This window comes from Magnolia sinica, chromosome 4, assembly GCF_029962835.1.
Source record: "Magnolia sinica isolate HGM2019 chromosome 4, MsV1, whole genome shotgun sequence".
NCBI classification, from domain to species: domain Eukaryota; kingdom Viridiplantae; phylum Streptophyta; class Magnoliopsida; order Magnoliales; family Magnoliaceae; genus Magnolia; species Magnolia sinica.
This window is the reverse complement of record NC_080576.1, coordinates 12,878,730-12,897,492: the sequence shown is the minus strand read 5'-3', so window position 1 is coordinate 12,897,492 and position 18,763 is coordinate 12,878,730. Positions and strand designations below refer to the sequence as shown.

General features: G+C 40.4%; 1 protein-coding gene across 18 annotated transcripts; it reads right to left on the bottom strand.

The window, feature by feature from the left end:
* Positions 1 to 882: 882 nt before the first annotated feature.
* Positions 883 to 14,689, bottom strand: LOC131242476 (phosphatidate phosphatase PAH2). Of its 18 annotated transcripts, none has more exons than XM_058241129.1 (11): positions 11,433 to 14,686; positions 10,376 to 10,968; positions 10,208 to 10,281; positions 8,537 to 8,621; positions 6,060 to 6,160; positions 5,645 to 5,717; positions 3,482 to 3,525; positions 2,920 to 3,048; positions 2,717 to 2,822; positions 2,151 to 2,310; positions 883 to 1,161 (listed from the first exon to the last, which is right to left on the bottom strand). In XM_058241129.1, exons 1-10 carry the CDS (start codon positions 13,708 to 13,710, stop codon positions 2,254 to 2,256), a joined length of 3,540 nt encoding a protein of 1,179 aa, XP_058097112.1. In that variant the 5' UTR covers positions 13,711 to 14,686; the 3' UTR covers positions 883 to 1,161; positions 2,151 to 2,253. The 18 variants fall into 18 exon arrangements, with proteins under 18 accessions (XP_058097112.1, XP_058097114.1, XP_058097119.1 ...); XM_058241131.1 differs by having other exon boundaries at positions 2,717 to 2,815; positions 6,074 to 6,160; positions 11,433 to 14,683; XM_058241130.1 differs by having other exon boundaries at positions 1,102 to 1,237; positions 11,433 to 14,687.
* Between the last annotated feature and the right edge of the window lie 4,074 nt (positions 14,690 to 18,763).

The following is an 18,763-nucleotide window of genomic DNA, read 5'->3' as shown; positions in this document are numbered from 1 at the left end:
AACACCATACTGTTACAAACTTTCTAAGGCCCACCATAATGTTTATTTGCCATCCAACCTGTTGATAAGGACACATAAACCTGAATGAACCGAAACAACAAATATCAGCTTGATCCAAAACTTATGTGGCTCATTAATGATCAATCAACACTGTTTCCTATGGTATGGTCCGCCTGAGAATTGGATCTGCTTCATTTTTGGGCTCATGCCCTAAAATGATCTAAAAAAATAAATGAACTGCATGGATATAGAATATGTACATCAGGTTCGACCCACAGTAAGGGCCATACCGTCTTAGGTGAGGCTGCGGCCACTCCCGAAACACTCCACCTGAGTGACCCTCACCATCCAATCAGAGAACTTTCACCCATTGAATCCGAATAATTATATTTAGAACTGATCATATACAGGCAAAGTACCACAAATTGTGGTAGCATACCATCTTTCCAGACAACATGCCACTTAGTTTAGGACATCAATACATGAAAACCGCGCCACCATGAAGAGGACCTAGTACAAAAAACCAGGCCGTGCTGTTCTGATTGTCAGGTGGGCCGCACCTTCAAAACCATCAGACAACCAACAATCTAGCTTAACATGTGCAGTCCACCTAGTGATCAGATGAGTCTGATTATAGAGAAGGGTCATCTTCAGGGTGAGGCACACCGTTTTGATGGTACGGATGTCCTACACAAGTGATATGTTGGTAGAAAAGATGGCACGGCACCACAAGTACTGATACGATTAGCTGTCTGTGATCAGTTCTCAATAATTATTTGTTCCAACCATCCATTTGCAATTGGATGGTTAGGATCATCCAGTCTGGAAGCTTTCCTGATACAGCATGCCCCAAACAACAAACATCTGCAATCAAAAACAGTATAGATGAATGAGTTACATATATAGCTATGAACAAATGATACAAATGTTCTTCAAATATGCCACTTCTTTTAGCACACTGAAGTGCATGCATAGACATTGTTACAATGCTTGCAATCTCATGACCTACACCATCCAGCTCTATAAACTAAATCAAACGATGCTGAAGATCCAGATCTTCATTTCATTTGCCTGTACAGGTAACGTCCCACCGCCATCAGTTCAAGGGCCCAGAATAACCAACCAGTGGAGCACATAGTAGCTCATGTATTGACACCACGGCTGCACAATTTCATATTAGTTAGCATCGAGTGACACCCCAACAACACGCCGCAACTATTAAAATGCTCAGAACAAACTGCATAAAAGAAAAGAGGACTGATAAGGACACTTTGATGCCACAGGTGCAATATGTTAGCAGTTCATGAGGGCCCCACCATGTGGATTCCGTTGTTTCAAAAATATGCCCATCTGATCATCAGGTGGGCCAAGATTGTACGAAAGGAATGGACAGGTAAGAGAAATTGACCAATGGTTCACATTCAACATACATGTCTGACAATCAGCATTCATGCAGTACAGTGCCCGCCTGAAGATCAGCTTGGATCTTGCACATGTTTGCCGTTTTAAGAAGTGTTACGGAAATTCCAAAAAAGTGCACTCGCTTGGGTGTTGAAAAAGAAGTGTTCACAGAAGGGAATGCCCGACAATGAAATCACAAAAGTAAATAGAAGGCTTGAAAAGGAAGGTAGATAGCGATGTTTTCACTTTATTCAAAGCACACGCATGCAAATACATCCCGTCTATAATCAAGGTATGGTTATAAAGTGAAGATTTGATGTCACAACTAGCCTTTTTGTTATCAAACAAAGAATAAGAATATCTTTCACAGAATCAATGTCAAGGTAACTCTAACAACTCGTGTGAGGGGAAAAAACAACAAATGCCTTCCAATATAAGGGCTACTCATGAAAATTTCCAAAAAACCATCATGAGTAAATTCATCATTCGAAGAAAAGTAGCATTAAGTTATTAGGGAACACTCAAGAAAAAAAAAAAAAAAGAGGTGTGCTTTTGGGAAAGGTGAGGGTGGTGTGGCAAAGGTTGGACTCGGATTTGATTTCGGCTCGATTTTTGAACTGCTTGGGAAGGGCGTACTCCAAAACTTTGATTTTGCAATGCCTGGGCCCAGCCCATTTCCAGCCATAGATGGGGTTTTACAGTTACACATTATGGCAGGAAAGGTTTATGGTAAGATGAGAGAATTCTACCTGGATGATTCCCATAATCTGCAGGCACGCCAACAAGTCCTTCCGTATCTGCCTCCACTTGATAAAGGCAGGTGTCTCTTGTTGGTATGAAGTTGTTTTAGCTTCAGACATTGATCTCTGGAAGGGGCATTTTCCAATAATTCCATGAATTGTAGTCCTCCTGAAATTAAAAAATTAGCTGAAATTTCAGATTTGTTCTCAAGTAGACATTTAGAATAAGGGTGGGATAGGCTGGATCCAGCCCTTCTTATTTATCAGGCCTGGATTCAGGCAAATTTGAGTATGAAATTCAGACGTGCACCAGGCTTGTTGATTTGGTGGGCCAAAATCAGGCACAAGACTGGCCCATTGGTGGGCCATGCCAGGAAGCCAGCTCCAACCAATTGCCAGCTGCACTTCAGAATATGGAACCAAAATACCTATCCACGCTCAGCTTATTGGTAGACCGTGTTGCTACTATGCCAATTCCCACAGTTTCATACTTGACCCAGACAGAGTTGAGATATCTCAATCCAATGCACCCTAGGTTAAAAACGAGAGTTGGAAGCATCGTTTGCAGTGGCAACCTGCTCAGCCGACGACATGGCCGGAAACATGCCGTTCACGAGAGAATGAAGAGAAGAATATGATTTCGTATCGACCCGGCGGTTCACAGCAACCTCCCCCTGCATTCTCAAGGATCAAGAGGGGTCGGAAAGATGTATAAGGTCACTGTCGATTTTTATAGCCCATTTGGTAATAAAATATAGCATTACGAAGCAAATAATACCTTGGGATTGATAATGAAGATCTTGCCTTTTGGCATTCCAACCTTACGGTAGCTAAACTCATCAGTGTCTCTGTTGCCAAAACCAGCATAGAATGGGTTGCAATCAAGAGGAAATAATGCTCTGATATCCTGTGATAAATTGGAGAACGGAATGCATGGTAAGCAACTACTCCATAAACGCATCCTCTATTAGGAGATCTTTTATCTCTGTTTCTAATTTCAAAACCATAAAAGAGAAAGGGAACAAATAAATGGCCAGTTAGCTGAGGACAAGATGGTGATATATGTAAAGAAGAGTGAAATTTACTTGCATGGAATCTGGAAAACCATAAGCAAAACTTGATGGGGATGAAGAAAACAAGAAATGACACCCATTACCCAAACTGAAGTCTCGTTTAGGCAACAAGCGGTTTGAAAAAGCAATAGTAATACAACTGCAGTTTTCTACCAATGTAATGCTCAATATACAACTGAAGTAGTTTTAAGTGATGCCATAGAATTTTGGTTTTTAGAAACATACATGCCTCGTAAGTGAAGTTAGAATGTAAAAGTTAGGACTTACCTCCAGGCATGCGATCTTGAATTCATGAGGAGCTCTTCTAATAACTACAAACAATTCAGCCGGAAACTTCTTTCAGAGCTTGAAATTATAAATACAATGTATGAATACATGGCAGCACAAATAATTCATGTCAATTTAAGTTTCAACCAACAAGAACGCATAGACAGGAAACTTGGGGGGAGGAGGGTTGGACTCAAAATCATATTTCAACCTGATTCAACCGAAAGCTAAATTTGACCAAGGCCCAGTTGACTCAATGTAATCTGCCAAGATTTAATCATGTCCGGACTTATTTTTAAATAAAATAACTTCTATAACTTAAAATGGGTTCTGTTTGGGGAAAAAAATCTTATGAAAGAAAGGGTTGCCCTTTTTCACTCTTTCTTCATCACATCTCTTATTAGTTCGACAATTTTGTTTTATTTTAAAACATTATTTTATTAATGATGGATCTCCGTTTGGCTTTTCATTGATGGCTTTTTGTTTGGCCTTTTCAAAGCGTCAACGGATCTTCGTCAGGGGGACCCTCTTTCCCTTCTTGTTCATGGTGGTCTCTAAAGCCTTGAGTAGGATGCAAATCAAAGGCCAATCTGTAGGTCTTTTTCGGGGCTTCGAAGTTGAAAATGTTCCCCCGCAGGTCATCCACCTCCAATTCACAGATGATATCCTTCTTTTTTGTGATGCCGATGAGTCCATGGTGGACAATCTCATCAAGATTATCAGATGTTTCGAAGTTGTGTTGGGGCTCAACATTAACCTCGCTAAAAGTGAGCTTCTTGTGATCCTATTGCCAAAGGAGGAGGTCTCTCGGTTGGCTAGCATTTTCAGATGCCGTGCTAGCTCTCACCCCTCACCTCGGCCTTCCTCTCTATGTCGGCAAGCCCGCAAAACATCTATGGGACAAGGTGATTGAGAGAATGGAGAGGAAACTTTTGCCATGGAAGAGTAAACTCCCGTCTCTTGGCAGTAAAATTACATTAATGAAGGTGACCCTATCCAATCTCCCTCTCTATTTTAAGTCACTGTTTTGGTGTCCTAAATATATTCTTGAGAGGACCTTTCAAAAAAAATCTATTCTTGAGAGGATTGATAGGCTTAGACGGGACTTCCTTTGGTAAGGTAGAGCAGCTAAGGGTAAATTCCATCTATTGAATTGGAGAGAGATTTGCAGACCGTACGCTGATGGGGGCGCGGGTATTAGAAGAATCGACATCATTGATTCAACGTTATTAGGTGAGTGGGTGTGGAGATTCAGGGTGGATGAGTTCAGTATGTGGAGGCACAGCTATTCCTTCATGTTTCTACTTTGTTTTTCTTTTGTTGACCTTTTGGCTTTTAATAAATTACATCATCTTTCAAAAATATATATTTATTACCAAGTCTTCTGAAGAATCAATGAGGTCTTCGAGTTGACCCAACTCGACTGAACATTGAGTTGAGTCAGGTTTTCTCTTTTTGAACAGGTTCAGTTCCAATGAACTGTTTGACAGTTGTTTCGATGAAAGCAAGCAAAGTTATGGCCATCATAAGATGTCTGTCGCAGACAGTTTGTCCATGGTTTGTCTAACTCATTTATGCACAAGAATCGAGAAAAATAAGGACAATCTCTACCCACAAGGTGAAACATATTAAGAATGACATCTCTTTAACAAGGTGAAGTAAAGATGAGGAAAGCTTATCCTTAGTTCCAACTTTAGTACATGAAAACAATCCTCGATGTCCATGTTCAAGCACCCTACATGCCACTTGTGCCACTATCAATTTTCAAGCTCCCTACATGTGTCAATGAGCACATATGCAACAAATGCTACATGGACCACCATCCATCTTAAGTTCCCTGGATGTGCCACAATTCAATTTTACTCCTTGTTCTAGGGTGTTTGACAAACAATGAATAAAATACCTAGTCCAAGACAGCATAAGCTGAATAGCCTATCCAAGACAGCATGATCCAGACAGTCTGGAACACAACTTTGCTTGCATCCAAACCGTCCCTAAGGGAAGAGGTTCTTTCCACAAGATTGGATCATATACTGGGAGAACTGAGAACATCACATGTGATACTAGCATGCAATGTGACCTTGAATCTGGCATAATCAATAACTACAACATTATAATGCATCAGTGATCAGTCATAAGAAAGAACTTGAGTAAGCAAATTACCTTCTCTGTACAGTGAGGGAAAAAGCCCATCCGGGGAAATGAGAACTGGTCCATCAGGTAGTGCCTTTCCATCCTGCAAACACAAGTACATTATTATCTCCAAGGCATGCATATTCCTAAACATCAATCTATTCCCTCCTTAGGAATAGATTCGATACATGAATAGATATCCAAAATATACAAAAGAAGATGAAATCCTCAAATTTCTAAGGCCACAAGGTCAACATGATAGGCTAGCACCGAATTGGACGCCAAGAATGCCCAAGACCCTGTACATATTACACTTGTGAATTGGGGTGGAAAAAGATGGGGAAAGAAAAAGGTTCTATCACTCTTGTTGGCTCAGAAGTTCCACCAACCACAAGTTGGCATAACACCCCAAATGCCACCCAAAAGTACAGAATTGAAGACCAACTCTTCATACAGCACCTGCTTAAGGGTGAAAAGGAACCGCCTCGTGAGGTAGGCCTGAGAAATTGCACGTGCACTAAGAAAGAGTAACTGGTATCCATTTTCCTGCAATAACCCAGATGAAAGTTAGATTTCCACAAAACATCCCACCAGCTACTGCACCTAATACCAATGACGTTAAGTAACAGCCAATTATCTTTTGGGCATGTAAAAAAACAAGAACAGGTGAATGATCAAAAGTTGGGCATGTAAAAAACAAGAACAGGTGAATGATCAAAAGTCTACTACAATAAATTTCTATATAATCTCCACCAATTTGAAACTTGTGCACAAGAATCTCTTAAACTAGGATTTTACTTCACTATCATCATCATCTAAGCCTTATCCCAACTAATTGGGGTCGGCTACATGAATCCAGTTCCACCATCCACTCTATCGAGGACCATATTCTCAGTTAAACCATAGGTCATCAAGTTTTTTCTTACTACGTCCTACATCCTTTTGGACCTTCCCCTTGCCCACATAGAGCCTTCGACTTGAACCAACTCAATCCTAACCAGTGCAGTTCTTGGTCTCTGTTGCACATGCCCAAACCATTTGAGTCTACTTCCCATCATTTTCTTACCAATTGGTGCTACTCCTTATGTTCCCTTGAATGCTTTCATTTCTAATTTTATCATTCCTCGTCTTGCCACTCATCAATCTCAACATACACATTCCAACCTCATCCTATGAACATGTTGTTCCTTGACTGTCCAACATTCTAAACTAGGGATTTTACTTTACTCAAATAAAATCACCAACGCAATATCCTATGCCATGCCACATGGGATACATGCCTGCATCACATAGCCCAATTCTTTTATTATTATTATTTCTTTTCTTTCCCAGGAAGAATCACACAGCCCAATTCAATAAGACATACATCAAACATTTCACCACAAAACTGAGATATAGCCGCCCAGTCTGCCTATAATTGGCTCATAGTTAACTAATAGCTACATAGCTTCTCATAGAAAACAAACATATTAACATGGTTCACATTAATAGATTGAAAGCATGGTTCATTACACATAATGATTGGTTGTTTGTAGTAGCACTCATAACACCTGAGAAAAAAAAAATCCAATGGAATGTGATGGCTGAGGCTATGACTTAAGCAACTGTTCTTTCATCTGATCAAGAACTTTCTTGCACAAAAATTTCATAACTTTTAAGTTGAAGATTCAATTAGCCAAAGCTTCAATCAAGAACAAACTTCTACATCACAGGATCCACAAAAAAGGAAATCTTTAAAACAATTATAAAAAAAAATTTATAGAGAGATAAATGGCTTCAATTTTGCAGGATTATTTTTTTACAGGATATACTCAAAAAAGAAAAAAGAATTTAAAAAATAAAAATAAAAAATCAGAGAACTAATGCATGAAGAATTTTTATATTTGATGAAGCATGACTTACAGGAATGAGCTCTTAATAATAATTGAATGGAACTCAACAGAAATCTAACGTATTCAACAAATAGAGAAGATTGACACTAGTGGACGACAATTTTTTAAATATCATCATCGCGTAATGTATCGCACCCTTGAGAGATGGATAAATATCGGTTATTGCATGAGATATATCAGTTGTATTGCATAATGTATCATTGTTGTTGGGAAACATGGGAACATTGGGAAATTAGTCGAATTTTTCAATGAAACTTCAGGGATTGTTGAAAAGGACATCAAAACACACTTAGAAATCAAAACATTACCAAAAAAAAAGTGCACATAATAAGGGTTTCCTTTGTATGTGGCCCTAATATATGTGCTTTCCAACCAAACCGATGCAAGTATATTCAAAGTTTATTCATATAATTTACAAACATAAGAAGACATACATTCAAAAGCAAAAGAAGAATCACCAGATCGGGTTACATACATGTTTAATTTTGTTTTTGGATACAAAGATCGCAAATGATTTGTGAGAAATTGACAAATTTTGATTTTTCTCAATTTTCCACAACTTGACCCATCTCCCCCAAATCTCGAAATCAAAGTTCCAAATCCATAATTTTTCATGGAAAACATGAAGAATCATAAATTTGTAACCATTTGACACTGGTTTACCATGATTTAAAACAAAAATATGGATCAAAAATTGAAAATGCTCACTAGATCGAATAGGTAGGACATATAGGCATTACCTGTGTGTTTTGTATCGCGTAGGTGGGATACAAGATATATCGTTGGATATATTGGCTGATATCATCGATATTTAAAACACTGGTGGGCGATGTATGTGGAGATGACATTTTCCGACAATGAGATCCAAAAGAAACAATATAGCAAGTTTCTACGCCCCATGCAAAAGAATATCAACTCTCTTCCCAGCAGTAGATCAAATGCACATTTGTGGAGTCCAAGCCCCAAATAACACATAAGAATTATAAAATTTTCATTACAAACACAAAACAAAGGCATACAAGAAGCGAACCTTAATTGCAGAAAATAAATGCGTAACACCAGACTGTGACCAATCTCTCCCAACCAAAGGCATGAACTGTCCAAGCACATCTGATCTGTGATCCACATGAAATACAAGAATAGTCAGATGCATCCATAAAACGTTTCATGTATTTGGGAAAGCAGCAGATATCAGAGAAGCTACGTATCCTCTAATTCACAAACAAACTATGAAATGAGAGTCGGTGATTCCTAAGTCCTAAAACTGTTGGCAGTCAGATTTAAATGGGGCTATTGACAAAAGAATGGGGCTGTGTTGGTATGGGCCTGGTCAAGGGCAGCCATTTCAAAACTTGCAGTTTGCTTGGTCCAGGACAGGCCCATTGACTGCCACAAAGAAGAGATGAGAAAAACCAGCAGCTTTACTACATTATATGCCTAAAAGGCTAAAACATCTGAATCAATGAAGTTATAGGACAGAAAACCAAAGTTATTTTTAATGGAACCATCACTGGTCATACACGGTAAAAACAATTGGTTCATACCCAGAACAATTAAGCAAGATTACTTATAGAATATAGAAGAATCTATGTGACAAGGACACTCCTTTTTTCTGAAAAAATAAATAAGACATTTCTGATCACCTGTGTCAGACATGCTACAAGACATCGATGAGGAGAAAAACTGAGTCAATCTTTTAGTCCCGTGTATTAGCAGTATTTATACAGCAACTGACATAGTTCTTTCCTTCTTATATTAACTAGGGGGTGTGGAACATGTAACGTACGTGGAGAGAGGAAAGGAGAGGGAAGGAGGGACACTTAGCAGAGAGAAAAAAGAAGAGAGAGGGAGAGGGAAAGAGTGAGGCTACATGGAAGCTTATACACAAAGCTAGAAAGAGAGAAGGGTTGAACAGTGGACGACCCATTCCAACTGTTTAAAACTTTGTGGCCCACTTGAATGTCCAATCTCCCTCTTTTGTGGGCTGACATCCTAACTTGAGCTGATGTAACAGATGTATTAAGTGAATTTCACACGGTCATCATGGTGGGTCCCATAGAGCCTCTGTCACACAGACTTCCTCAAAACTTGCCTTCTATGTAGACTAGATGTAAAAGGAGGAGAGAGGTGTGGACTACCTGCAAGGAGTGAAAGGACAAATTTTCCCTTGGAGAAACCAACCTCATGCGTCTTCTCTAACTAATTACATGGGTAAAATTGTCAAACTGCTGCTTGGAGTGTAGAATAATCTAAGCCATTGCAGGCTTTTTTCATCTAAACCGTACTACCGACAACAGCCACACTTCTTAGTTCCCAAAATACCCCCATCCGCATTTGAAATGTCTTCCTGTGTCCTTAGAATATCCAAATGTCTCTGCCCTAGAGAAACGAATTGTGAGGGAAAAAATGTCCAAAAGTTGCTTGTGTTATATATAGTATACATATGTCAATACAGATATCTATAGATTATGCATCTATGAACTAAAGCTATATGATAATACCTTCCACATATCATCATATATCTACATGGGTGTGTCGGCTTGTCAGGTTTTCTCATGTCTGAGACGAGCACACATGCCCATGTCACAAAGCATAGACTTGCTAGAAGTGTAAATATCAAACATGATACTGTACTTTCCTCAATCCTTGGCCATATAACAATATACAAGGTATAATTTAATAGAACAAATCCAAAACTTACTTGGTAATTGTACCATCAACATCTGAGACAACAATGCGAGCGTTCCACTTCCACAGATAAATTCTTGCATCCACCTTTTCAAAAGAATACATTTCAAGTAGGCAGAATAGAAAATAAAATTTTTAAAAACAATGCAATGCCAGTATTTTGAATTGCGGAAACAACAACCTGCTGCCTTCCTAGCATTGCAGTTGAGAATGTAAAGGTGATCACATTCCGCCCTTCCTTCAGATTCAAGGAAGCCAGCTGTTCAGACGTTGGAACAATCACCCGCACCGCCTTCTTTTTCGGAGTCCAGGCTTTGTTCGCTTTGTTTTCCCCAGTAGCCTCCCTGGAGTTCTCTGAAGCATTGTTATCAGCCTCAGCTCCTTTGCCTTTGGGGCCATCTCGAGCTGGACAAACAGAGATCTCACTTTTTGATTTTCTGAAACTGAAAGGCCAAAGCCTCCAACTTCCGCCAGAGGGGGCAACCGCTCTTGACAGATCACCTTCAAGAGTTTTTTCAACTTGGTCCACAGCTATCATGCCTTCTGGCGGAAAGGTTAGTCCCGGACCAAACGAAACCATCCCCAAAACAATCGGGGCAGCCACATCCCATGGGAAATAACGGCCACCTATTTTTACAACTAGGTTATCATTCTCCATAACTGATGGACCCAGGTCACTGAACTTCTTCAAATCTACTTTTTCAGTATCGAATGCTTGAGAGGCAGCATCAGCCCCCATCCCTTCAAACAGCAAGTGTCTACAAAGGGATATCTCTGCGCACAGGACATGAAATGGATTAACACCACAGAAGTACACCCAAAGCCATCTGGGTTTTCCACTATTTCTTTATGGTGACTCATCAACAACACACATAGCATAAATGTACATCAACGGTCAATCCAGACATCCAAATCATGAGTGGATGGAGCAGATCACGAAATCACACTGATCGGACAATCATAACCATTTGATACCTGTTGATACCTGTAGTTGAATTTGTAACTCTGACCATTTTCTTTGTAACCATGCATTTGATGGCCCACAAATTGGATCACCAAGATCATGTGGTAAACATGATTTCACCTTCCATCTGTAATTTGGCCAATTTAGGTGGGGTTTAAATGTATCCAACCGTGCGTGGATGAGTTGCCCTATTTAAGAGACGGTGGAAAACTCACAAAATATTGAGGGTTAAGTACTTAAGAGATGGATTAGAAGAAAAAACCAATTGTCTTACCAACAGCAGGATTACTTGACATTCGTTCATGCGCTATGCTCAGAGTATCAACCACTGTAGCATCCGCCGTAGGATGGTCCTGTATTATGCGGCTTTCAGTGGCTGGTTTCAACTTTAAAGAACTTGAGAAATCCTTCCTAAGCATGCCCCAGTTCGAACTTTCAGAACTCGAATCCATAGAACGACTTAGAGGTCGAAGAACATTAGACCTTTCAAGCTCATATGGATGGGCCTGGATATTCGGCAAAGATCCTGCCAAATGTGCAACTTCCCCTGTACATCTACGACTTTTCGGAATGCTTATTGGGCTGGTTCGACCACGTGATTCCTCGGGTGAGGCTTCGAAAGTATTCATCGAGAGGTCTTCATCGAGACCCCCAGAATATAAACCTGCAGTAGAAAATGATCGGGGCCCAAAAAATCGATTTGGAGGTAGAGGCGACACATGATTTATACTATTCGGCTCATGCTGCTCTCCAATGCCTTCTGTCTCTTGAACACCCATCTTGACAGAATCCTCAGAAATCAACTCCTCATATCTGATTTCGCTGACTGCAAAATCATCAGGATTGCCGAAAAGGAATTGATCTTCCTCAAAACTGTTTGATGGTGGCATGCTGGAGTTCACAAGTCTCTCAGGCAGAGAATCGTTGTTAGATTCTTGATGACTGTCAACAACTGAAGAAGAAAAAGTCAGCTCATGCATTTGAAATTGGTTTTCCAAAATTTCTGATGGTTCTGTTTCCAAAGTCATCTCTGGAGCAAGTTTCTCAACTACTGTATCTTGGTGAATGAGTTCCACCATCTCAGATTCAACGGAACCAGAACTTAGCAACTGTATATCGAGAGAAGAGAGGGATTCCAATTGCATTGGTCCACCATCAGTAGAAGATGCCTCGAAGCTAATACTTTTTTCCAAGGATTTTTCAGAAGCCGTTTTGTCGTCATATTCAACTTTCAGAGTATGAGACTCCAAGGAATTCTCACCGTTAGATAACCGTAAACTTGAGTCATCAAATCCATGTAAACTCTCTTTAACTATGAGTAAATCAGATTCTGGTTTTGAATTTACCTCGGAAATAAGCTCAGTTGTGCTATGTAAAACTTCAGTGTAAACCTCAACTTCCTCACCTCCTCCATTTGAAAAGCTCAGGGTTTCAAGGCCTCCTTCGCCAGAAGCATTGATCCCAGCACTCAAATTTATAGATGTTTCGCTGTGGATGTAGGCAGAAGCTCCTCTTCCACCATTTTCCTTTTCGGAAACATGCGCTGTTAAAATACCATCATTTCTATCTGATGCCTTTTCTGTATTAGAGTCACTGAAGTCACTTGAATCGTCAACCAGGCCCACTTCCGACTCATCAAAACTGGGACCTTGCAAATGAAAAACGCTCAGCTCAGAAGCCAACACCTCATTGGAACAAGCATTCTCCACATCATGAACTTCACTGCTTTGCAAGATTTGCTCATGGGTTTGTAAACAGGGATGTTTCGGACTGGTTATCCCGTAGGAATTCTCTACATTTGCAACACTATGGTCGTTGCTATCATGCACAGATGGGCTACATGGTTCTTGTTTGTCACCAACCTGCAGATCCTTATGTTTCTCTTCAGCTGCTGTCTCAGGAGCTGATAAGCAAGCAGCAGTACCCGTCCTTCTATTACTGGTCTGAAGATTGGTGGACCACTTCACCTCCAAGAGATCTGCAGCAATCTCAGCACGCTCCAATGAATTTACCCTTTGCATGTTGGCATCTCCTTTCTTAAGCCTGTCTTCGTCCTTCATCAACTTCCGGCCAAACATAAGCCCAAAAATCCGAGGCCGCTGTGAATTCGTCCTCGACATGATCTTCCCGTTACTTACATCAATCTGCATCACCGAACTCGACTGATTACCATCGAAATCCATGCCTTGAGTGTTCGTCAACCTCCCGTTCTGCAACCGGTTGTCCGTCTCATCGCCCAAAGATGGAGAAGAGAAGACGCTGCCACCTTCATTGCTGTCCACCTCCCTGAGAAAGTAAGCTTCTCCCTTATGATTCAAGTACATGTGAAAGCCGGCATCTGTTCCATTGACACTTACATTGACAACCTTCTCCCTAGTCTTCAACATACCTTGAAATTTCCCGAACCGGACGTACCAAGGACTGGACTTGAAGCTACCATCCTGCTGTTGGACGACGATGATATCCACAGCTCCTCCAAAAGGGTGGAAAGGGCCCGAAACTGTATAAACACCCCGGGAGATGTAGCTACTCAGCCTCTCCACCGCATTCATCTTCTCCCAAATCAATTTCCTCAAAGACCCGGATCACGAAATCTCAAATTATCCCCATTAATCAAGCCCCGGATAAGAACCAGATCTTGAAACTTCAAATCCTCTCTGTGAGCCAAAACCCAGCCCGGGGAACTTCCCAAATTCATCAGAAACGCCGTCTTCGAAGTGAAAGAGGATGTTCTGAACTACAAAACCCCCGAATTCCTATCGAAATCCAACCTCTCCCCAATCCCCACAGAAATTAGAGATTCCTGAACACGAAAGAAAACGACGCAGATCGCAAAACCTCAAATTTTTATAATAATAATTTTAAAAAACGATCTCAGCTAAAAATCCAGCTTACGACCCCAAAACGTAGACGACCCAGATCGAAAAACCTCAATTTTTTTCATAAAAACCCGACTAATTACAGGTTTTTGACCCCAACGGAAGAAACCCAAATCGTGATATCTCACGTCTCACCAAAAAAAAAGAAACACCGAATTTAATGTTTTTATATTGAAAAACAAGAACAAAGGAAAAATAAAAGAAATCTCATAAGAAAACGACACCCATTTAAAGACCCAACAAAAAATGGTTTTTGATCATGAACCAGAAGGAAAAAATCAAATTCTCACCATAACCAGCTAAGAAACCCATCATAACCGTCGAATCTTCTCGTTTAAAAAAGAAAAAAAAAACCCACCAAGATCAAATAAATTTAAAAAAATAAATGAATAAAAGAAGACCACTTCCGAAACCGTGACATCACAATCACCAAAGACGACAGAGATCACTCAAGAGTCGAAAAGCATATTCGCATAATCTAATTGAATTTTCTTCAAACATCAGCAGCAGCAGCAGATATTCTCAAAACAGATAATACTCTTTTTAAACAAAGAAATAAAAGAAGAAAAGAAAGAAAGATCCTTTGGCCTTTTTCGAGTGAGAGGGAAAAGCAGCCAACGGTTTCCGTTCCAACTCGAGAGAGGTTTTTTTGTAATTTTCCTTTTTATGGAGGGTTTTCGCTGGATAGAGGGAATGATATTTGCATTAGGTGGAGTGAAGGGAGAGAAAAATAGCCTCAGATTTCTTAACTTCCGGACCCTTGCGCCGACGTTTCTTTTCAAGTAGATAAGGGCGTGTTTGGGCGGTGGATTAGAAGCCATTAGGTGGCGTGGGATTCAAAAAACATAATTATTACCTATGGCAGGGATTGTCCCTGTTGCCATGTGATAATATTAATGCCGTGCTTGGTTGGTAATACGGTGGTACAATGAAATTACTGAAAATAACTCACTTGTGTTATATTTAAACCGTTCACTTGTTTTGTAACCTCATTTTATGGCATGGGCCTAAAAATGAGGTAGATTCAAAACTTACGTGGCCCTAAAGAAGTTTTTAACTGTAAGTATTCAATCCCCATTGCTTTCTATGGTGGGTCCACTTGAGCTTTAGATTTACCTTATTTTTTGGTAAATGCTCTAAAATAATCTCAAAAAATGGGTGGATGGTGTGGATATAGCCCACACATCATGGTGGACCTACACAACTTGCTAACATCGAGTGAAATTGGCACGGACCAATGCAATTCCAACTAATCTAATTCCAGGCTTTTCCATTCTTCCCAAACATGAGTAGACTCGGCGACCAGATGAATCCCATCCACTGCCCAAACACGCCCTAATTCCTAGGGGACTAAGCTCTGTGGAACCTACCGTGATGTATGTATTATATTTATATCTATGCCTTCCATCTGTTTCTACAGATCATTTTTTGGGACTGTAGTAAACAGGATGCAAATATAAATCTAAGGTGGACTACACCACAAGAAACAGTGGCGATGATGACGCTCACCGCCCACCGTTGAAATCTCTGTAGGGCCCATTGCGATTTTTTATTTGCCATCCAACCCGTTCACAAGGTGATTCCGACGTGGATAATTGGAAAGCGGAAATATATCTTAATCCGAAACTTCTTTAGCCCTCGAAAAGTTTTTAATGGTAGCATTCAATCCTCATTTTTTCTTTTGAGGTGGTTCACTTAAACTTCGGATCTAACTCATTTTTAGTATATTGATCTAAAATGAGCCAAAGAAGCGGATGAACGGAGTGGATATAACGTATACATTAATGTGGGGTCCACAGAGCTTAGGGCGGCAGGCATTGCGCCTCCCGTACGCGGGTACTTTCTTTCGACCTGGGGTGATTTTCCAATGATCGAAACCATTCATTCGGTGGACCGTACATTCGACGGGGTAGGAAAAATAAAACTGCTGGATAGAAATATTCCAACGATTTGATTATTTGATTCTTTTCCTTTGAAATATGGACGGAAGGGATGAACACTTCAACACTCGAGGCCCGTCTTACAAGGGGGCAGATTCGGTGGATCCCTAACTGTGGGGCCCACCTTGATGTATGTTTTGGATATCCACGCCGTCTTTCCGTTTTTCAAGTTAATTTTAAGGTATGGGCCCACAAATGAAGCAGCTCAAAGTCTCAGGTGGCCCACACCAGGGGAAACGGTTGTAATTAAACACTTGCCATTAAAAGCTCTGTAGAGTCCATCATAATATTTATTTTTCATCCAACTTGTTTATAAGGTCAAAAATACTGGATGAAGGTAAATTACAAATATCAGCTTGATCAGAATCTTTATGCCTCTGATAAGAAATTTTTAACCATCAATCATTAATGTTTCCGGTGCAGTCTACATGAGATTTCGATATCTGTTTCATTAATTGTCTATGCTCTAAAATAAGCTGGAAAAAGTTATTACCAACAAAGCATGGCATTAATCTTATCCCAGGGCAACAGGTACAATCCCTGCATGGATAATAATTATCTTTTTTTAATCCTATCCCACCTAATCCCTTTACCCAAAAAGGCCGTTGGTGCGAACCTCCACGAGTAGCTTTAGATGTTAAAAAGGCACCCAAATTTCCTGCTAAAGGCTTTCGCAAAATTCCTCAAAAAGAGGTGGGGCTCATAGTAATAATTTTTAAAAATATTTTCTATCCATGTATTTTCTAATTTTATCTTAGGACATGAGGCCAACAATAAACCCTCTCAAACGCTCAAGTAAGCCAAAAACTTGATAATTGAATGTTTGCTTTGAAATATTTGTAGGGCTGTAGAAGTTTTGAATCATGCTAATATTTATATTTTCGGTTAATATTAATAAGGACAACGTTATTAATGGCACGAATGGTAGGTAAAAGTTGCTGACGAACCTGGAACGGAATTTTCATGCTCATTTTTGGCATAATATCATAAAATGAGCTAAAAAAACAGATAGACTTGGTGGATTCCGACAAAAATCTTGGTAGCCCCACCTAAGTTCGAGCGCAAGATCTTGCAGCCAATGGCATTGGCAGTAAATCCGCGTACGTTGCAAAAGGCATGCGGCTGTTTGGATTGGACATTAGTTTCCCGAAAATCCCAGCCTCCAATAAAGATGGGATGCATGCATATGATACGCCGATTTCCTGCCCTTACGCATGAAGATTCTGCATTTTATGCCTAGGTGGAGCCACCGCGATTTTTTTTGAGAAATCCACCCCATCCATTTATTTTGTGAGATAATTTTAGGACCCAAGACCAAAAGTGGAAAGGATCCAAGACTCAGGTAGGCTGCAATAAAGAAAAAAGTGCATAGGAAAATTTCTAATGGTGAAACCTCTTTGGGTCTAAAGTGATGTTTAGACGCCATCCATACCGCTCATAACGTCATTCCCATCGTGATGAACTGAAAACACAGATATTAGCATGATTCAAAAGTTCTCTAACCCGTGAATATTTTGACAGTAGACGTTCAACGATCACGTTTAGGCCCGATTGAGTATTAAATCCAGCTCATTTTTTGCCTCCTTTACGGAGTAGATTTCTAACAAACATCTTGGTAGACCCGTGAAAGCTTCCACGGTAGATCCGCGTCCACCTTTGGCCCTGCATGACATTGCAACGCTTCGAGAGTGAAGTACAGAGGGTCATGGATCCAGCCGGTCGTAGTACTATAATATCACTCCTCAAAGCTGATAACTTCAAACCTTTCACACGTGTGAAGAATCCAACTCATCAAATGCGTAGGTCTATCATGACTCATGAGTATGACCTTTTGTAAAAATCAGCAACATCCACTCGTCGATTGGAACGCAAATGTATTTACTATATATCAATGGATTTTTTTTCTACCGTGTGAGCCATCTGATAAAAATATAAAGCTAGTTTTTGCACTAAGGGCCCGTTTGGCCGGGTGGATTGGAAGGGATTGAATGGTATTAAGGTTGATGGCATAGATTTCTAGGTAACGATGGTGTTGTCAGTGGATTGTCTTAAGATCCATGGGATTGCTATATCCTTGGATTGCTATATTGATTCCGTTTGGCATGCCCGGCCAATCCTTCCCATCCCTTCCAATCCCTCAAACCAAACACGTCACAGGTAAATTTGAATGGATTAGGGTGAATTGGATGGAATTTAAAGGTACTGATGGTGCTGTCAGTGGATTGTCTTAAGATACACGGGATTGGGATCAGATCACCCAGTCTGTTTGGCACGCCCGGCCAATCCTGGGATTTAACTTCCAATCCCTTCCAATACCATCCAACCCCTTCCAATCCGCCCGGGCAAACGGGCCCTAAATGATCATTATGGTGAGGAAAATCCATTACAAGGGTTGGATTTCATATCTAATTAATAAGTTGCAAGTTATCAGCTAGGTGATTATAGGTTGTTGGCCAACCAGTTGTACCGGAGACTCCCTCGTTAAAATACGGACGTGGATTGGGTACTACCCGACTGTCCCGGACGCGGATTGCGTCCTACCCCCGCCTCTAGCCCAGAACGGGCAGTTATGTGGACGGGCCACTGTAAGGTATTTATTTATCCACGCCGCCCATCCTTCCTCTCGGGTCATTTTAATGTATAAGCATAAAAATGAGGCAGGAGGCAGATATAACGCTCAAGTGGACCACATCAAATAATAAGCTTGGTTGCATTAAATGATTGTGTATTAAATGTCGGTTGCATTAAATGTAAGAGACATCTGTGGTCCACCTGAGCGTTGGATC

What these genes read in the sequence shown, in the direction of transcription:
- LOC131242476 (XM_058241127.1), bottom strand. Translation starts at nt 13,710, where the DNA reads ATGAATGCGGTGGAGAGGCTGAGTAGCTACATCTCCCGGGGTGTTTAT. An exon ending in AAGCAGGTGCTGTATGAAGA is followed by an intron (nt 5,718 to 6,059) that starts GTTGGTCTTCAA and finishes TTGTGTTTGCAG; the next exon opens with GATGGAAAGGCACTACCTGA. An exon ending in TCAAGATCGCATGCCTGGAG is followed by an intron (nt 3,049 to 3,481) that starts GTAAGTCCTAAC and finishes AATTTATCACAG; the next exon opens with GATATCAGAGCATTATTTCC.